This window comes from Rhinatrema bivittatum, chromosome 5 (genome assembly GCF_901001135.1).
Source record: "Rhinatrema bivittatum chromosome 5, aRhiBiv1.1, whole genome shotgun sequence".
NCBI lineage: Eukaryota > Metazoa > Chordata > Amphibia > Gymnophiona > Rhinatrematidae > Rhinatrema > Rhinatrema bivittatum.
Window position 1 is genome coordinate 30,249,056 of NC_042619.1, and position 21,198 is coordinate 30,270,253.

General features: G+C 42.1%; 1 protein-coding gene across 1 annotated transcript; it reads right to left on the reverse strand.

Moving 5' to 3' along the window:
- Window positions 1-348: 348 nt before the first annotated feature.
- On the reverse strand, window positions 349-14,603 carry NDUFC2 (NADH:ubiquinone oxidoreductase subunit C2). Its single transcript, XM_029602198.1, has 3 exons — window positions 14,303-14,603; window positions 6,887-7,030; window positions 349-506 (listed from the first exon to the last, which is right to left on the reverse strand). Exons 1-3 carry the CDS (start codon window positions 14,586-14,588, stop codon window positions 457-459), a joined length of 480 nt encoding a protein of 159 aa, XP_029458058.1. The 5' UTR covers window positions 14,589-14,603; the 3' UTR covers window positions 349-456.
- Window positions 14,604-21,198: the final 6,595 nt, after the last annotated feature.

Consider the following 21,198-nt stretch of genomic DNA (forward strand, 5'->3'; position numbering starts at 1 on the left):
AAAACAGACATCAAAACGACTGAGGCTGTGGTCCGAACATCCAGCTGCCCCATGCTTGTTGATGTATTGGTTCTAACCATGGCCCCCTCCGTGCAGATTACCCGAGTCTTCTTGGCAGCCCGATGCAGCTGAACTGCTGATGTTAGGGCCGACACCGCTGCTCCGTCCAGGTTATTCCAGCCTTTTTCAAAGTATCATGCAGCCGTACCATAGATGTTAAGGTTCATGATCATGGCCACTCTGTGGAGGTTATACATTCCAAGGCCCCACTGCCGCTCCATGCATTACCCCATTAAACACACCAGTGCAGTCACTTGAGAATATATAACTTCTAAGAAGCACAGGCAATTCATATCAATAGGCATAATTTTAATGACAAGGATACAATTAGTTTTGTACAGATACATTTAAACAAAAACTGCCAACAGTCAGATTTAGACAGATGAATTTAAGAAGTTAACGAATAGGATGAAAATCCTCCAGTACTTCTGCATAGGTTTTCTTTTCTACAAAACAAAAAAAAAGATACAGAGTCGTGAGGATCACTTATTTACAGTCATTACAGAACTCACAGATAGCTTGTAACTGGCTCCAGACACATTCAAACGTTTCAGCGCCTCTTTTTAAAGATGCTCAACAAAGTCTGAATCTAAAACAAGATTTCGGCTGCCTGAAGTATCGGAAATTACCTCAAATTTCTTACAATTTAGGATTTTCACAAAGCATGAAGCTCAAATGGCTTTACATGGAAGTTTCTGGATGGTTCCACCATTTCAGAAGGCAGGTATTACCATTTCTCAAATTCTTCAGAGGATACAAATGGTCCACAGACTGCCTTTAACCTACACCCATGAGGGGCTGATCTAGTGGCTCGGTGGCAGTGCTGTGGACTGCCGTTCGGGAGATCTGGTTTTCAGTTCCCAGGCCAAGGGGAACTGCAGGTGCCAAGGGGGCAGGGGTCACAGCCATCTTACAATGGTAGCATTTATCTCAAATTTCAAAATTTGACTAAGCACTTCTTTTGGCAGTAACCTGGTGTGCAACAAAACAATAAGATGGGGCCCGACTAGAGATTGTTTTCTGTGTTCAGGTAAACCTTCCTCTTGAATAAAAGGTAAAAATTGCTTTCAGCAGCACGGCAAGAGTTGAGCTACAATAACTTCTTCCTTCAAAACACAAAACCAGAAAACGGAAAGCTGTAAGAAAGCATCTCTACCGCCGAGCTTTCTTTTTGCAGAAAGGAAAAAAAACCAACAACCACCAGCTGAGCTTTGCAAGGACTGGAAAGTTCACTGCAGAACTTACGTCTGCAGAGAGAGTGCAAGGCTAAGACCATGCATACAAAAAGTCTTCCGTGGAAAAGGTGAGAACATTTTAGAAAGCTTCATCTATAACAGCTGGATATGAAAAAATGGCTGTCCAGAAATAAACAAAACTTCGTGAAAGCAAAAACTTAGATGTGCCCTCTCTCGTCTCCGTGGACATCATACATGTGAAACACAAAACACTATATATGTGCTTCAAACATCATGTGAAATCTCATAAGATAAATTAAGAAAGCCTTTGTGTGCATTGTATCATGCAATGCTGGTAGAGAGGTCTTCCCAATGAGACCAATATAACCGGTTTTCCTAAAGCTGGTAAGGATACGTTATTAAATAGATCACACAGGCTTATATATTTGCTAAATATAATGTAAAAATGTTAGCACAAATCTTGGCTACTAGGCTTGGCTCCTGACTTGATACATGAAGACCAGTAGGGATTTATATCAGGCACACAGGCCTCAGACAATATTTAAAGATTGTTTAATCTTATATTTATTTATTTTATTTATTTACGATTTTTATATACCGACATTCATTTCAAAAAGAGATATCACATTGGTTTACAATAAGGTACAATAGGTAATTCACTTTCCCCTAAAAGGGCTTACAATCTAAAATTTTTGTACCTGAGGCTAAGAGATTACAAAAATAAAACCATCAAAATCAAAGTTCTTAACAATTAAGCAAAAGGTATAACAGGGAGCATATTAAAGAAATAACACAAAGGGTTGCACGAAGGGGTGCACAAAGGGGACCTACACAGGGCAACCTACCTAAGCTTTGACAATCTATTAACATAGAACATAGAAATGTCAGCAGAAGAAGACCAAACTGCCCATCCAGTCTGCCCAGCAAGCTTCCACACTTATTTTTTTTTCTCATACTTATCTGTTACTCTTGGCCTTTAGTAACCTTTTGGTTCTATTTCCCTTCCACCCCCGCCATTAATTAATTAATTAGTTAGGGGTAGTAACCGCCGCAATAAGCAAGCTACACCCACGCTTATTTGTTTACCCAGACTATGCAATTCAGTCCTTGGTTGTTGTCTGAATATAAAATCATCTTTACTTCATTCCCCCCTGCTGTTGAAGCAGAGAGCTACACTGGATATGCAGTGAAAGTGAAGTATCAGGCTTGTTTGGTTTGGGGTAGTAACTGCCGTAACAAGCAAGCTACTCCACGCTTTTTTGTGAATGCAAATCCTTTTTTCCACATTTCCTCTTGCCATTGAAGCAAAGAGCACTGTCTGAGTCGCATTAACCGTGTGTATGTCTATTGAACAAGGGTATTACCTCCAAGTAGTAGCCGTCTTTCCCGCAAGCCACCCTCTCTTCATTCACATCCTCTAGACTTTATGGATCCACAGTATTTATCCCCCGCCCCTTTGAAATCCGTCAGTTTTGGTCTTCACCACTTCCTCCGGAAGGGCGTTCCAGGCATCCACCACTCTCTCCATGAAGAAATACTTCCTGACATTGGTTCTGAGTCTTCCTCCTTGGAGCTTCAAATCGTGACCCCTGATTCTGCTGATATTTTTCCAACGTTGTCTTTGGATCATTAAAACCTTTTAAGTATCTGAAAGTCTGTATCATATCACCTCTGTTCCTCCTTTATATGAAGCTCCAGGGAGCTCAACTCAGGAGCAACATCAGAAAATATTTCTGTCTGGAAAGGGTGATGGATGCTTGGAATAGATTCCCAGTGGAGTTGGTAGAGACAAAAACAGTAACATGTGCCTATAAGTAAAGTATCACCTGAGCTAAAGAATTCCAGATTATCCCTATCACCTGAAAAGCAGGTTGTTAATACAAACATAAAAATAACACTTTGAGATGTCTGTATGCCAATGCCAGAAGTCTAAGAAGTAAGATGGGAGAATTAGAATGTATAGCAGTGAATGATGAGAGACATAACTGGCATCTCAGAGACCTGGTGGAAAGAAGATAACCAATGGGACAGTGCTATAACAGGGTACAAATTATATCATAATGATAGGGAGGATCAACTTGGTGGGGGTGTGGCACTTTATGTCCGGGAGGGTATAGAGTCCAACAGGATAAAGATCATGCAAGAGACTAAATGCTCAGCAGAATCTATATGGGTAGAAATCCCATGTGTGTTAGGTAAGAGTATAATGATAGGAGTATACTACCATCCACCTGGACAAAATGGTCAGACAGATGATGAAATGCTAAGAAAAATCAGGGAAGATAACCAATTTTGCAGTGCAGTAATAATGGGAGATTTCAATTACCCCAATATTGATTGGGTAAATATAACATCAGGACATGCTAGACATATAAAGCTCCTGGATGGATTAAAAGAGCAATTGGTTCAGGAACCAACGAGACAGGGAGCTATTTTAGATTTAATTCTTAGTTGATTTGGTGAGAGAGGTAACGGTGGAGGCCACTTGGCAATAAGGATCATAACATGATCAAATTTGAAATAATGACTTGAAGGGGGACAATATGTATATCTACAGCTCTAACACTAAATTTTCAAAAGGGAAACTTTCATAAAATGAGGAAAATAGAGAGAAACTGAAAGGTGCAGCTGCAAAGGTTAAAAGTGTTCAACAGACATGGACATTGTATTTTTAAACAATCTTAGAAGTTCAGTCCAGATGTATTCCACGCATTAAGAAAAGTGGAAGGAAAGCAAAACGATTACCGGCATGGTTAAAACGTGAGATGAAAGAGGCTATTTTAGCCAAAAAAAACATCCTTCAAAAATTTGAAGAAGGATCCATCTGAAGAAAATAGGAAAAAAGCATAAGCATTGTCAAGCTAAATGTAAAACATTGATAAGGTAGGCTACAAGAGAATTTGAAATGAAGTTGGTCATAGAGGCAAAAACTCATAATAAAAACTTTAAAAAATATATCTGAAGCAAGAAAACTGTGAGCGAGTCGGTTGGACTGTCAGATGACCGAAGGGATAAAGGGGCTCTTAGGGAAGATAAGACCATTGCAGAAAGACTAAATTAATTCTTTGCTTCTTTGTTTACCAATGAGGATGTTGGGGAGATACCAGTTCCAGGGAGGTTTTCAAGGGTGATGAGTCAGATAAACAGAACCAAATAACTGTGAACCTGGATGATGTAGTAGGCTAGCCTGACAAACTAAAGAGTAGCAAATCACCTGGACCGGACGGTATGATTCCCATTGTTCTAAAGGAACTAAAAAATGAAATTTCAGATCTATTAGTTAAAATTTGTAACCTATCATTAACATCATCCATTGCACTTTAAGACTGGAGGGTGGTCAGTATAACAACAATATTTAAAAAGGGCTCCAGGGGCGATCCGGGAAACTATAGACCAGTAAACCTGACTTCAGTGCCAGGAAAAATAGTGGAATCTTTTCTAAAGATCAAAATCATAGAGCATATAGAAAGACATGGTTTAATGGAACACAGTCAGCATGGATTTACCAAAGGGAAGTCTTGCCTAACAAATCTGCTTAATTTTTTTTTTGAAAGGGTTAATAAACATGTGGATGTAGTGTATTTGGATTTTCAGAAAGCGTTTGACAAAGTCCCTCATGAGAGGCTTCTAAGAAAACTAAAATGTCATGGGATAGGAGGCAATGTCCTTTTGTGAATTACAAACTGGTTAAAAGACAGGAAATAGAGAGGAGGATTAAATAGTCAATTTTCTCAGAGGAATAGGGTAAACAGTGGAGTGCCTCAGGGATCTATACTAGAACCGGTGCTTTTCAATATATATATATAAATGATCTGGAAAGGAATACGACGAGCAAGGTTATCAAATCTGAGGATGATACAAAATTATTCTGAGAAGTTAAACCACAAGCGGATTGTGATAAATTGCAGGAGGACCTTGCAAGACTGAAGATTGGGCATCCAAATGACAGATGAAATTTAATGTGGACAAGTGCAAGGTGATGCATATAGGGAAAAATAACCCTTGCTGTAGTTACACGATGTTAGGTTCCATATTAGGAGCTACTACCCAGGAAAAAGATCTAGACATCATGGTGGATAATAGATTGAAATCATTGGCTCAGTGTGCTGTGGCAGTCAAAAAAGCAAACAGAATGATAGGAATTATTAGGAAGGGAATGGTGAATAAAATGGAAAATGTCATAATGCCTCTGTATCGCTCCATGGTGAGACCACACCTTGAGTACTGTGTACAATCCTGGTCACATCTCAAAAAAAGATATAGTTGCCGTAGAGAATGTACAGAGAAGGGCAACCTAAATGATAAAGGGGATGGAACAGCTCCCCATGAGAGGTCTAGAACAGGTAGATGTGAATCGGTTATTTACTCTTTCAGATAACAGAAGAACTAGGGGGCAATCCATGAAGTTAGCAAGTAGCACATTTAAAACTAATCAGAGAAAATTCTTTTTCAATCAACACACAATTAAGCTCTGGAATTTGTTGCCAGAGGATGTGGTTAGTGTAGTTGGGTTTAAAAAAAGGTTTGGATAAGTTCTTGGAGGAGAAGTCTATTAACTGCTATTAATCAAGTTGTCTTAGGGAATAGCCACTGCTATTGCTGGCAGCGGGTAGCATGGGATTTACTTGGTTCTTATAGCCTGGAATAGCCACTGTTGGAAACAGGGCTTGATGGACCCTTGGTTTGACCCAGTATGGCAATTTCCTATGCTCAGAACTCAAAGCATAGGATAAGCACAGAGGATCCCTAGTGGCAAGGAGATGAGGGGGGGGGGGGGGGGGGCAGGAATCAGCTGGGGTCTGTGACATTCCTCCAGAAGTGAGCTGGGGTGACTGGATGAGCCTAATAATCCTTGTTTGATATCATATTCTGCGATAGTGGTAGGAACAAGGTTGCAAACAAGCCATGCTTCACTGTCTGTAGAGTAGAGGTAGAGGGAATGGGTAATATGAACAAAACAAAGGGCAGATAAAGGAAGCACAGCCAAACATACTGCAGGCCACTGGGCAGATGAGGAGTGTCAGCAGGTTACCCCCCCCCCCCCCCAATCAACTGAGTCGCTGTGGCAGGTTGGAGGTGGCTGGGTATCATCTAGCAAGGCCACGGGGAGACCTAAGAGGGTGGATGTTTAAGCAATTGCCTCCCTGGTTTTGGTAGCCATTTATGTAAAACATGAGATGTGGGGGCAGGCTGGGTGCTGGATTAACGCTAATCTACCCAGGATGGTAGAGAACCAACAAGAAAGAAAATAAAAACCGATTCGGGTAAGGAATGAGATCCTGCAAGCATTCCGCCTCCTGCAGCTGAGCTAGATCTTTGCTGAGCAGACTGGAGGAGAGAAAGAGCGAGGTGGTTAGAGCAGCGTGCCGAGAATCCGGGCAGGCAGGGTTCAAATTCCGCCGAGTCTCCTTGTGACCTTGGGCAGGCCATTTCATTCTCCCATCGCCTCAGGAATTAGAAAATACTCACAGTACCTTGAGCTACCAGTGAAAAGGCAGGAGCAAAATATAAATAAGTAACAGGGGGTCTTTTTCTGCTGTCATCTACAATGTTAGCGTGCTATGTCTTCAGTGTTTCTCCCAACCTCCTACATTCCAATTTTATTTGTTAAAAACTGCAGCTTGATCTACCTGGCTCCTTGAAATCCTCAGGATGTAACTTCATATATCCAATCAAATCTGTATCCTCTCTGGCATTGATGTAGTTCTCGCGTTTTGTAAGATGATAGCCAAGGAACCAGCCAGCGCTAGTGAGAAGAAGCTGGCGATGCACCCCTGCAATAAAACCAACAAGACTGGTAAACAAATTTAATATAGAAGACAAAAAAAGCAAACCAAAACCTTCTTTATTGGAGTCTTTAGCATGAAAATGTGTTAACTGAGAGGAGACACAACTTCTAAATATCTTGGGGAGTAGCTCCTGGGAAGCCACCATCTTCCTGGCTCTACGGGATTTTCTAGGAAGTCACACAATCCCTTCCCCTCTGCCCGACTCAATCAAGTCTATGGGCTGAATATAAAAAAAGAACGAGAGCGTGGCAAAGCCAAGTGAACAGGAAGAAAGAGGGCAGCCACGCAAGCCACAATTACATACGGAAGCACAAGAAACTGCAACCGGTGCATTCTGCATTCTAGGATACCTAGAAGGATCTATAATTGTGAATAATTTCATAAAGTGTTTACAACCAAATCCTTTTGATACCATAAGAATCGTGTTATGGTTTCTTGGTTAAGGGTAGATCCAGTGGCTTTTCTGACGTGGAAAACCCAAGTTATTTTATTTTGCTTATATGGATTTTAGAACTGCTTTACTAGGGACATCTAAGGCATCTAAAGGTCCACATTCAGTAGGATGTTTAATAGACAAGTCATCCAGCTAAAGTTAGCCGGATAACTTGTCCTGGATATTCAGTGTGATAAACGTCTCACTGAATATCCCGGATTAAAATTATCCAACTAACCATAGCCAGATGACTTTAAACATAACCGGATATTCTTTTCAATATTGCCGTTTACGTATAAAGTTAATTGGCTATGGCTAGTTGGATAACTTTACAATTAACCGGCGATATTCAAAAGAACATAGTCAGTTAAGGGAGGTTCCATAAAAAAAACCCCAAAAAAACCCCCACAAATTGAGGGCCGGAAGGACCAAACATGTCCCCGCCTCCCCTCCCCTCCCACCCGAACTGCAAACAGATCCGATTTCAGATTGTTAAAAACTTCAGGGCCACCAGACCAATGGCATCTAACCCCCCTCTCCGCTGCCTGCTCCCCATATTTTGCAGGGAAAGGGTTGGGGGAAGGTGGGCTGAGCACGCAATCCCAGCATTTAAAATACGAGGAGTGGGGAATGGATGCCATTGGTCTTGAGGCCATGAAAATGTTAACTACCTAAGCCCTACAGGGCCTTTGCAGTTCGGGTGGGAGGGAGGCAAGGACAGGTTTGGTCCTGCCGGCCTGCAATTTGTGGGTTGTTTTTTTTTTTTTTTTTAAATGGAACATAGCCTGTTAAGGGGGCCGATGCAATTATGTGCGCTGAAAGCGGGTGCTGACTTTTCAGCGCCTGCTTTTTTAACATACGCATGGTGCCCGCAAGGGGGGGGGGGCGCCATGCAATATGGAAATTAGGGGGTCGTGCTAGGAAGGAGGCGCTAGGGTCGCTTGTGCGACCTTAGCCGCGGCTGCCGGTTGTGAAGACAGACGCCGTTAAACTTGGCCTCGGTTTTCATTTTTTTACTTTAAAAAAAGAAGTACAGAAAAGCAGTTTTTTCTGCTTTTCTGTACTTCTTTTCAATGTGCTCAGCTAGTAATGCCTGCTCCAGGCAGGCATTACTAGCTGAGCGATAAATGTGTGTCTGAGACGCACATTTATCTTTTTGCATTTGGCGTGAAAGGAAAATTAGTTTCTTACCTGATAATTTTCGTTCCTGTAGTTCCAAGGTGCGGAGTCACAACCCAGGTGTCCTGGACTGATCCTGGTACGTACAGGGAATGAGTAATAGGCTCATTCACATGAATTTGCATGTGATGAGCGCCATCTCATTTACTCCGCGTTGGACGCGCATTAAATAGGCGCTAATCCCCCTATTGCATCAGGGGGTGGATTAGCGCCTATTTATCCCGCGTCCGACTGTTGTTGCATCGGCCACCAAGATAGGTTCTTTTGAATATAGTCGGTTAAGGATAAAGTTATCGGGCCATACAAGGCTGGATAACTTTAGATCTGCTTCTGAGCAGGTCTAAAGCTATGCGGCTAACTTAGCTGGATATACCAGATATTCGGCTATGTTAGCCAGATAATGGGACTGCTCCCAGGAACGCCCCCAAAACACCTTTTTCTATCCGGCTAAATTACAGCCAGATAACATATCCGGCCAGATAAGAGGCTCAATATAACCATTTAGATGGATAACTTGTGAGTTATCCGTTTAAATGGCTTTTGAATATGGACCTCCTAATTTCTGTAAATTCTGGACATTCTTCATTACTACTTTGCCAGCACACCAACAAAAATTAATTTGATGTGTTGTTTGGGAATCTCAGTTCTAACTGATTATGTCTTCAAATTGCTCAATGAATGCTGGCCCACATGCCTTTGATGACAAATTACTTTTAAAACCTTCAGTTTTACTGCACTTATTTTTAGCCTGATGTTAAGTCTCTTTTGGTCTATTAAGAGATTGTTATATATATATTAAAGGGGTTTGGGAAATAATGTTGACAAGATGATAAAGTGTTAATCTTACTCTAGAATGTTTTTAACAATAAAAAAAAGCTGAATATGAAAATTGCAACCGGGCACTATTTGAGATGCGAATTTTCAAGAAATGTCCCCCAAAATCTCCACTTTCTTATGAGAGATTTGGAAAAACAATACTCACCCCCCACCCCCCCCACCCCCAATATTTATTTCCTTTCAAGCCTAGGCTTTGAATTATGAAATGAACTGCTAACATATTAGTTCATTTGTAATCTCCAATCACATTTCTTCTAAATGCAATCAAAAGTAAAAAATATATTTCCTGACCCGCATCGATGAATTTAATCAAAAGCCACACATGTTCGGAAAACTGTTACATTTCAACTAATGGCTATTTTAAACACAAAGCGGCAAGGGTGGCACAATCCCAGGGGTCTTTACCGCATCCCACTGGAGTCCATGTTGCGACAGAACCTGCTTATCCCCTCTCTCCCTTGGGCCATGGTAAGCACAGCATACACAGGCTGGTGGCACAGCTAACACAAGCGCATAGATTCCCAGTCCCCGCATCTCTGCTCCTGCTTGTGACCATAGCAACTTCCTCTCTAAACAGGACATAACCAGAGGAGGAGCCACAAAGAACAGGAGGACAGGCTCTCACTTTGTTCCTGCACCGATAGTTCATAAATATGCATGCAAATGTCGAGGGGGAGACGGATGACAGAGGGAGATAGGGAGAGGAATATAGTGAGGAGATGAGGGGAGAAGAGCAACATGGAAGAGGTGAGAATTGACTTGGGAGCGAAAAGGAGGAATGTGAAGGGGAAAAATGAAGGTGGGATGAGGCAAACTGAAGAGACCTGAACAAGTGAAGGATGGAAGAGAAAAGGCTAGAAAAGATTTTAAAAAAAGGATAATTGGAGATAATGGGAGAGGCTGGAAGGTGAAAGGGAAGCAGGGTGAGAGACTGAAGGATCCGATAACAGCCAGAGAGTTCGCCCACTTTTTTTCATCACTTTAATCATTAAGTAGAATGGAGAGAGATTCTGGGCACACGGGAAGGAAGGAAGGAAGGAAGGAAGAAAGAAAGAAAATATGGAGTTCAGGGAGGATGGAGAACCTAGTAAAGAAAAAAAAAATCAGAGCAAACAACTAGAAAAAAACCATATGCCTCCAAAAAATGCAAAATGGCAAAAAAGGTCAACATTCCCTCCAAAAAGACACCCCCAGAAAGCAAAAAAAAATAAAACAAAAGGGAAAAATAAGTTTCTAAATATGTTTTTTCCCCATGTGACAGGAGATTCCTCTCCCAATTAGAGAAACACAATTAACCCTGGTGTCCATCAGAAAGGAGTTAAACCTCTGTACAATGTAGACACCTGCTGGACTTTATCAAGTGTATGACAGGGAAGTAGGACATTACCTGTTCATCTAACAAGACGGCAAGCTGAACTGAGAAAGACTGACACCTGTTTTGGGCCTAGTACGTAACAATAAGAGATCATCTAAATAAAGCCCACATCAGTTACAGGGCCACATGGGGCAACCAACGCAATGACCAAACTTGCTTTCCCTTCCCCCTACTAGTGGGAAATAAATCGAGACCATGAGAGTAGATCACCTAACTGCACAATGAACAAATAGCAGACTAACTAAACACTACCAAAACAAAAAAGGAACGTTACAGTGTTTGAAAAGGGCAACTGCCAAATTCCCACCCTACATGTACAGGCAAAATAGTCCAGCTCAAAGAAAAAAGATCTCTGCATGAGTGGGAGGACTAACTCACGTCAGAAGAGCATTACGTTTCTTTTATGCATTCCACTTTTAAAAATAACAGTGAAAGGCTAGAGGCACCCATGTGTATTGTAACTGCAAAAACGGGGAAAGGATAAGTCAAGAAGAGGTGGAGCACAAAAGCTGTACAATGTGAATGAAAGAAGGATCGCTGCTTAGCCTAAGGCACAAAGGCAATCTACTATATAAAAGCCCAAACTGTACCATGCATAAAAGGACTGAGAAAGTCACAAAAAAGATCATCACTCCAAATGCTCCAACATGGCTATCAGCGACAACATCAGAAAGCAATGCGAACAACAAAAAAGTTATCCACAGTTTCATGTACAAGTTTGCTCACAGCCTGCCACTCCCACTGAAGCTTTCTGATTCTACCAGATCCCTCACCACCAGAGGAAAGTTCAGATCTTCAGTGAATGATTAAACTGCATTTTCAACTTCAGATCTGAGATGGAATTGATGTCTGTGTGTTTTCTTATATTTTTTTAATGGCTAGAAGTGATTTGAAACTTTTCAGGGCCATAGACACCTGGAGAGAGATTGGACTTTGAGGTTGTAGAATGAGGACTAATTGAACAGGTCAGGGCGCTAGAGAAGGGATAAGCAACTTCCTGTTCACAGTGCAAATCCAGACAAGACAGAACCAAGGCTGTTTAGAAAGATCCAAACTCTACTTGTTATGTATTTGAAGTTTGGAGATCGGCTGAATCAAAGATGGATACAAAGCACTCCACTATGAATACAGAGTCCAGGACCATTATTTACCGGTGCCACACACTCATCAGGTACATCACAACCAGAGACCTTAGTTTTCATTTTTCCTGGGAATTTCAATGTTGTGACAAAAACAAATCAGTGGAAAAATGACTGTTATATTAAACAGAAAAAAAATCAGTGGAAAAGTCAGTGAAATCCCCAGCAAAAATAAAAAATGAAAATGAAAGCCCCCTAATCCTAGCATAGCAGATATTATGTTTCTGAAAATCTTTTTTTCAAAGTGCACAAACTTTGTCGCTTAAGCTGCAATACAGCCAACAAATCTTGAAGAAACATACTTTACTATTTTGAAACAATTTTCCAGCTTTTCAAGAAGCTACGAGTATTCACTGCTTATCTTCAAAATAGTGCAGTCTTATCAAACAGCACGAGGTTGCCCATCTTTAGTGAGAGCAGGTGCCAATCTTAGGCTCTCTCTATTTCTACCTAAAGTGCTCTCAGCAATTATTCTCGAGAAAAAAAAATTCTCTCAGGATCACTGCCTTCCTTCTTCATGAGAAATCCCATTGGTCTGCTACTGCAGTAAGATGGGAAGGTATTAAAAATAGTTACTTTGGAACTGAAATGGTTAGCAAAAGCATTACAAAGTTCAGAATGCAAGTTGGCTTTGGGATATTTAGGGCCACTGTCCTGACGCTTGGTAAAGAATTTTACAGTGTTAAACAATGTCTGAGGGTTGTTGTTCGATGCTCAGATACATTTTGAATAATTTTTTGTTAACTTGTTAATGTAATAGCTCTGATTTCTTGAGGGTCTAATGTTTCCTCCAAATGGTTCCTATTCTACACAGTTCTTTTTTTTTTTTCTCATACATAAGGCGAGTGTGAACCAAGAAGCATGGGATTTCCTACAGGCTATGACTTTTCTTAATGGGGGCCAATTTGTCCATGGTACTCAGGAGTGCTGAGTTCCAAGTATCAACCATTAAGACAGTAGGCTCTGCAGGACCATTGATATTTAGAATAGTAATTTAGATTTTTCAAAAAAATCTGCTTGCCTGTTTGACTCCCATGTGTCCTCTTTATTGTCTTGTTCTTTTGTCTCCATTTTTCTAACATTTTTTAAATTGTACGCTTATTGTAGAAGATGTTGTACATCTTTGATTATCGTGTTCCTTACTTTTCAAAATCTCCTTCCTTGAGCTTATTTTTCAATTGTTCATGCTATACAGGTATCCACGTGATGCCTGCAAAGCAGCAATCCAGTTTACTTATGTTTATACAAAGTTACTGACAGAGCTGGCTTAAGCAAACTGTGGGTCATCTAGAGCACAAACTTCCACTGCAGCAAACAAGAGCATCAGTGTCTACAAAAGAATAGGTTCTAACAGCCACACAAACTCAAAGAGCCATCAGCACTTTTAATCACTCCCTTCACATCTTTTGTGTGTGCAAATAAACCACTACGCCAAATACTGTTTTTCATTGTGGTTTAGTTTATTTTTGTGTTTTAGGGTTTTGTTTAAGCATATTTTAAAACAGCCTCCACATCTCATGCAGACTTTTAACCATTGCAACTGCTCCTTTTACTTTGTCTAATTTTCTCAGAGTTTCCTTTTTGAAAGTTAAATGCTACTGCAATCATTTTATTTATTCTTCCTCTGGTGACCTCGTTTTAAGATAGATAGGTCAAATGCATATATTTTAGCTTGAGGGGGGGGGGGTGACATTCTGGACAGTGAAAAGTTTCTGATGAGAAAGTTTGCAGAATTGAAGACAGAGTAAAAAAAAAAAAAACCACAGACAAGAAAAATAGCGTTCGGAATAGAAATAACACTGGACGGTTTGGCAAGGGGGTTGGGAGAAAGTATTCAGTAGGGCATAAACTGGGGTAATTTCTCCATGACCTGGAATAGTTAGCTCTGAAACAGCAACCAATCACTTTCTCTCTGTGTGATCCGGCATTTTAAACCGAAGGTACTCAAGACCTCCGAACTTTTTTTTTTTTCTGGTCCAGCAGCTCCTTTAGGCTTCCCTAACCAGGCTGGGATTTGGCAAACTATTTACTTCTAGGCAGTTAACCTCCGTCTCGGAAACCTGAATTATATTATAGAGCATTTCTTTTGCATAGCATCTTTCACACGCTTTACAATTTGATACCGCAGAGGCATCAGCAGTCACGGCCGTGGAGCTACATGGCTTTGCTTGGGTGCTGAACATACAGCACCCCCAGCTCCACGGCCTCAGGGGGGGGGTCCCATTACGCCTCCCAGTTCCCTTCCCGGTGATGTCCGAATCTCTCTTCCACAGGCCCCGCCCGCAGATACTGACCGGCGCGGAGGGGCGGCCGGCGGTTCAGCGCGTTGTCCAGCAAGACCGTAAGCCAGCCCATGAAGCCGACCCACACCGAGTTCCTGTTCACAATGCCGGGTGGCGGCAACCCCCGGGCCTCGTCCGGCAACAGCCCCATAGCGGGAGACAGAAGCAGCCCCGACGCTTCAAGGACGAGCGAACTACGGCGGACTGTAAGCCCGACGTACCCGGTGCAGCGCGCAAACCAGCCCGCCGAGGCCGGAGAGAAAGGTTCCACCGGCTCACGCTTCCCCCCCTTACACATGGACTCTTCAGCAGCGTTCAGGACTAGCACCTTATCCGAGTCACCCTGAACAGCCTGCTCCAGGCCTGCTTTTGCTCCATTGCATAGAGAGAGAAACAGTCCTCATTTTCATAAGGAACTCAGCCACAAATAGGAATTGAATTAACCCCAGTGGTATTAGATAATCATGAAAAAATAATCCCCAAACAAGCAAGATTTAAACTACTTTTATTAGAATGTATTTATACACAGAAAACACTTGAAAAAAAATACTTTTGTGAGTATAATGGAGGAAATAATTGTTGCAACTTTCACAGTTAACTAAAAAAAAAAAAAAAAAAAAAGGTCTAACAATCCCTGACAACAGCCTCAATATTGTCATATACAACATCCTTTTGTTAGCCGTTTAAAAAAATGGCAATCTACTAAGACTGCAGTGAGAGACAGTGATTTTTTAAAGACCAACTCTACTTAAGCAATGGTGACTTTTTATAATTATTATTACTTGATCTTATTATAATATGTAGATATACGGTATTTATTTCTTAAAGGTGATTAATTTGTTTTCCAAGTCACAAAATTCCATGTATCCAAATCCATAAATTTAGCATACTTTTAATCCCACTTCACAAAGAAAACATTTTAAAGTGGATGAATTCTAACCTCTTACTACTGAAATGGTTAAAAACAAACAACAAAAAAACCCCACTCCCATCCCGCTTCACTGAAATCTACTGTTTCCAGAAAAATAAACATTTGCTTTTAAGCAACCAAACTCAAATCAGATGATCTACACTGTCACGTGACCTGGCACTCCTTTAACTGGCCACCCCAAAGGACCAACTGCTCACAGTCAGTGGTCCTTACAACCTGCCCTGGGCCCTCGACCCTGTCCTCACAGTGCATATACACCATTCTCAGCCACAACAGCCATTTTCCTAGCATGTGGATAGATGGATTCGGGACCAGTGGGTTATGCACCTCTACCAGAAGATGGAGACAGAGCAAACTGGCATCCCAACATATATACTCCTGCAGTGACATCAGCCAGTATTCTCCATCTCCAGCAGATGGCAGACATGCATCTCCCTACTGGGGATTGCTTCATATTTTAGAAGGAGAAATAAAAGAAAAATTGTTCTCCCTGCTTTCCTGCGGTGATACCAAATGGTCCCTCCCTCAGTTGAGACTTCCTGAGATGATTTCTGTGGTGTCTCAGATGAGTGCCTTGGTCTGATAGCTGATTGTACAGCTGAAAGGCAGCAGGTGCAGGAAACTAAATATAGCAGTGCCAGCAGATGCCCTCTCCCCCACAGCTGGAGACCATCTTTGTACTCAGCTGGGAAGGGCTGAGCTCATGAAAGTTTAAAAAAAAAACCCAAACAAAAAACACATTATAGATCAGCGAAGGAGGGTTGTTTAAGGGATTCCCTTTCCCCGGTCTCCGTTCTGACCTTCGACCTGCCCTGAGGGAGGTTAGGGATGGGAGCAGCCTGGTGGGTTAAACAGCCTCTTTTGGCTACACCCCGCTCTGAGGCTTGTTCGCTGCATGGTAGGCTGTGGCAGCACTTTTGCCTGCGAGTTCAGCTGCCCTCTACAGGACGTCAGTTCAGCCAGGGCTTCTGGTTTTGCATCCAGGTTTTGGATGCTTAGTTGGCTGTCTGCTTGTGCATCCGATTTAGACGCACGCTTATCCTGAGCACACAAATTGGGCATAAGTGTGGGTGCATTTAAGTTGAAATGCCTAGCTATGCAGCACCTAGTTTTGGACTCCTAATTGTTGGATACCTAAATTTTGGATACCTAAAATTTAAACGCACATAAAAAAAAAAATGGCACCTATAGCTATTAAACCTAAGCCTGTGCATTGCCTGTCATATTCTGGCGTCTCAGCCTGGCTTGCACTCTAAATTGTGCCAGCGCTGTTTAGAGGCTCAGGGAGAATTATCTGCCTCTGATTTTACTAACAGATATAATTATTTTGGCTACTCAAATCATATATCACACAACTATCAACTCAAAACCATACAAAGTGACATATTTCTTCTATGTAATAAAGAAAATATATTACAACAATCTTTAAATATTTAACATATTACCCACAAAAATATGTATCTAAAAATTCTCCCTCCATTCATACATCATACATACCCTTTCATACTTCTACTATCTTCATAAAAACAACTTCCTTTCTTACAATATATTATGAATATGAAATACAATTTGTTAAATAAGCAGAGAAAATCCCATTTATCATGAATTATCACTCATTTAGAAAACAACAAATTTCTCAATTTTTCTGTTATTCTTTCTTGTTTTCTTGTTCTCTCAACATGTTTCGCCAACAGGCTTCCTCAGGAGATATATAAACGAATCTCCTACTGCTCATCTGTTCATGCTCATCACATATTTCTGAAAGGAGCTTTTCTGATTTTACTAAGCCTGATTCTTCCCAGCTCACTTTTGTTTAGAAGCGAGTTGGAGAAGCCGGCCAGAAAGTGGGGTGAATCCCCGGTTCCCCAGTTGCTGAAGGATAAGAAGCAGTTGCTGTGCGCCCCTTTGGTATGAGGGGTCATCTCAGGGGCTTCAAATGGTTTTGTCCCTACAGAGGGACAACTTTTCAAAGGACTCAGCCTTTTGACAGGTCTCAGTCCTTTTGTTCCAGACAGCCCAAGTGAGGCACAAAGTCAGGTAGTAGAACCTCCAAAGCCTCCCACAATGAAGATTTGCCGACCCACCCCTGGGAACAGGAGATGGAGGGCACCTCTCTCTCTTTTATCAGAGGTGAGTCGAGATCACATCGGATCAGTGGGTTCTGGAAATGATACGAGAAGGATATGCGCTGGAATTTCACAGTGTTCCACAGGACATATTCATGGTGTCTCCCTGCCACTCTCCTCAGAAGAAATAAGCGGTGGAGTGTACACTGTCAATGCTCCTCAATCTGAGGGCTATGGTTCCAGTACCCATATCTCAAGAAAATACTGGTCAATATTCCATTTATTTTGTTGTGCCCAAGAAGAAGGACTTGTTTTGTCCCATCCTGGATCTCTAAGGTGTCAACCGTCATTTGCGGGTGACTCATTCTTGCATGGAAACATTGTGCTCAGTGATAATGGCTGTGCAGTCAAGGGAATTTCTAATCTCCTTGGATCTGTCTGAGGCATGCCTCCTTATTCCCATCCGATTGTAGCACCAACGTTTTCTACTTTTCGCAGTGTTGGGGTGCCATTATCAGTTTTGGTGCTGCCTTTTGATCTGATCACTAGTCCCAGAACATTTTCCAAGGTGATTCTGGCGACAGAGCTGAGAAAGGATGGGATCCTGGTACACCCATATTTGGACAATTGGTTGATTCGGGCCAAGTCTCTGGAAGAGAGGCGTGTGGGTAAACCGTAAAGCGATCTCTCTGTTGCAGGAGCTCGGTTGGGTAGTGAACCTAGCCAAGAGCAGTCTTCAGCCATCTCAGTCACTGGAGTAATCTGGGAGTGTGGCTTGACACTAAGCAGGGCAAGATTTTTCTGCCAGAAGCTCATATTCAGAAGTTTATATCACAGGTGTGTCTCTTGGTGAACATTATATGCCCAACAGTGTGGTCCTATCTACAGGTACTTGGTTTGATGGTGGCGACCCTGGAAGTGGTGCCACAGGCAAGTAATGCATATGCATCATTTTCAGCGCTCCCTGCTGTCTTGTTGCAACCCAAAGTCCCAAGACTATTTGGTTTGATGCCACCTGCCAATGGAAGTGTGCTGTCATCTCCAGTGGAGGTTACAAGCAGAGCATCTGAGAAAGAGAGTTCCTCTGACATCGTCGGACTGGTTGGTCCTCATGACAGATGCGAACCTCCAGAGGTGGGGAGTTGCGCTGTTAGTGCCTGACAGTGAAGGGCTCTGTAATATAGAGGAGTCTCTCTGGAACATCAATCAGCTAGAAGCCCAGGTGGTCTGGTTGGCATGCTTGTAGTTCAGCAACAAGCTGCAGGATCGAACAGTCCACGTAATGTCAGACAACGCAACGATTGTGGCATACATCAATTGGCAGGGAGGAACCAAAGGCCAACAAGCGTTACGGGAGATAGACCAACTTATAGAATGGGTAGAAATACATCTTCAGGAGATTTTGGCCTCACACATTGCAGGAAAGGATAATGTAAGAGCAGACTTTCTCAGTAGAGAGAGTCTGGACCCAGGAGAATGGCTATTGCCAGCATTTCAGCTGATAGTGGATTGCTAGGGCCTTCTGTTTCTGGACCTGATGGTGATTTCTCGCAATGCAAAAGTTCCTTGATTCTTCAGTTGCAGGAAAGATATGAAGTCCTTGGGTATCGATGTTCTCATGCAGGTCTGGCCTTTCCCCCATTGCCTATGTAGGGTAGAATAGTTTGGAGGGTCGACAGCCACAGGGAGATGGTTCTTTTGGTGGCACCAGATTGGCCCAGGAGACCATAGTAATAAGATCTGTGAAGACTCCTGGTAGACTCTCCCCTCTGTATTCTGACCCACAAGAATCTATTGCAGCAGGGCCTGTCCTGCAGGAAGATCTGACTCAATTTTGTCTTACAGTAAAGGCCCTTGCGAGGGCTCACTTGTTGAAGCATGGATATTCTACTGCAGTGATTGCCACCTTGTTATAAGCACAAACGTTTTCCACTTCTTTAGCCTATGTATGGGTTTGGCGAGTGTTTGAAGTTTGGTGTGAAATTTGAGGAGTGCTTTCTCGTTCAATTAGGATCCGAATTTTTGCAGGATGGTTTGAATAAAGGGTTGGCCCTTAATTCCTTGAAAGTACAGATAGCAGCTCTTGCTTGTTTCAGGGGTCAGGTCAATGGTGAATCCTTACCTCATCCTGATGTGGCCTGTTTTTTTTGAGGGGATTGAAACATCTTCGTCCTCCCTTGCAGTTACCGGTTCCCTTGTGGAGTCTCAATCTGGTGTTGGATTTCTTGGCGGGCCCTATGTTTTGACCACTGCATAGCCTTTCCTAGCAATTACTGATCTTGAAAATGGGAGCCGTTTCTTCGGGTAACTCCAGGAGTGATGCAGTTGTGTACTGTTCCTTCTTTCTTGCCTAAAGTGGTCTTGGCTTTTCACTTTAATCAGTCTATTTCCTTGCTGTCCTTGGATACGGAAAGAGATGCAGAGGAATATCACCTGTTGCATGCCTTGGAAGTCAAGAGACATGTTGAGGTATCTGGAGGTTTCTAAAACCTTGCTGAAAGATGGATCGCCTGTTTGTCCTTCATGGTGGAGGTAAACAGGGTGAGCCGGCTTCGTGGGATACAATAGCTTGCTGCATTAAAGAGATAGTCATGGCCACATATGTGGCCGCAGAAAAGCCATTGCCTATTCAGATTAGGGCTCATTCCACTAGGGCTCAGGCAATGTCATGGGCAGAGGTTAGGTTCTTGTCTCCCGCTGACATTTGCCAAGCTGCGACATGGTCTTCTTTACACACTTTTTCCAGGTATTATCATCTGGATGTGGAGGCCCAGGAGGATGCAGCCTTTTCACCTGCGGTTTTCACTGGACGGTGGGCAGCCTCCCACCCTATTTGGGAGTAGCTTGGGTACAACTCACTGGTCCTGAATCCATCTATCCACATGCTAGGAAATGAGAAATTACTACTTACCTGATAATTTCCTTTTCCATAAAGTGGATAGATGGATTCAAACTTCCCACCCTTGACTGCCAAATAATTGTGGTAGAGTCCTCCTGTGTGGCTACGTGTTCCAGGGGATTACTGGTAAGTATTCATCCAGTCCCTAGATTAGTGCTCATACATTCTTGCCTGAGTTCAGGGTTTCCTGTTGGTTGAGTACAGAAATGGTTATGGTTTTTTTTTATTCTTTATTTATAATTTTCAATAATACAAACAAATCAGTCGTTTGTAACTTCTTGACGGAATGCTAAAAAGCCTTTCCGTCTTGCCTGTGTGGCTATTGCTAGATCGGGAAATATCTCAACTACTTTCTCATGAAATGTAATGGGATATTTGTTGAAATATTTCTTCATTTTTCAATTCAAGTCATTTAAACATGAAAAAGTTACTAATAAGGTGCCCCATTCAATTACTTGAGCAGTAGAATCTTCTAAAAAGTTTGTAAGATCTCCCTGAAACATCATTTCAGATCTGTTATTTAAATTCTTTGGTTTTGGTAAGAAATAACAATAATTCACAACTGGTGAGTCTTTTAAAGTAAAGCCAAGCGTATCCATTAGAAATTTTTTTTAACAGTAATTAGAGTTCAGGGTTTCCTGTTGGTTGAGTACAGAAATGGTTATGTTTTTAATTAGGTTTTGCTAGTCTGTCCACAGTTGGCTTTTGAAGAGAATACTGGCAGACTGATGTCACTGCAGGGGTATATATACTGTGACTTCAGTTTGCTCTGTCTCCATCTGCTGGTAGAGGTGCATAACCCACTGGTCCTGAATGCATCTATCCATCTTAGGGAAAAGGAAATTATTAGGTAAGTAGTCATTTCTCAATACTTTTCCCAGCAGCTCCAGAACTCTAGCTCGCTATCTCGACCCCATAAACACCGGCTCCATTGTTATTCTATGGTGATCCTTCTCATGTGATCTCAGTGTGCAGGAACAGCAGGGCACAAGTTCCACCCACCAAGCCTCAA

What these genes read in the sequence shown, in the direction of transcription:
- NDUFC2 (XM_029602198.1), bottom strand. Translation starts at nt 14,588, where the DNA reads ATGTGTAAGGGGGGGAAGCGTGAGCCGGTGGAACCTTTCTCTCCGGCC. An exon ending in CCGGCCGCCCCTCCGCGCCG is followed by an intron (nt 7,031 to 14,302) that starts GTCAGTATCTGC and finishes GTTTTATTGCAG; the next exon opens with GGGTGCATCGCCAGCTTCTT. An exon ending in TGAGGATTTCAAGGAGCCAG is followed by an intron (nt 507 to 6,886) that starts GTAGATCAAGCT and finishes TTTGTTTTGTAG; the next exon opens with AAAAGAAAACCTATGCAGAA.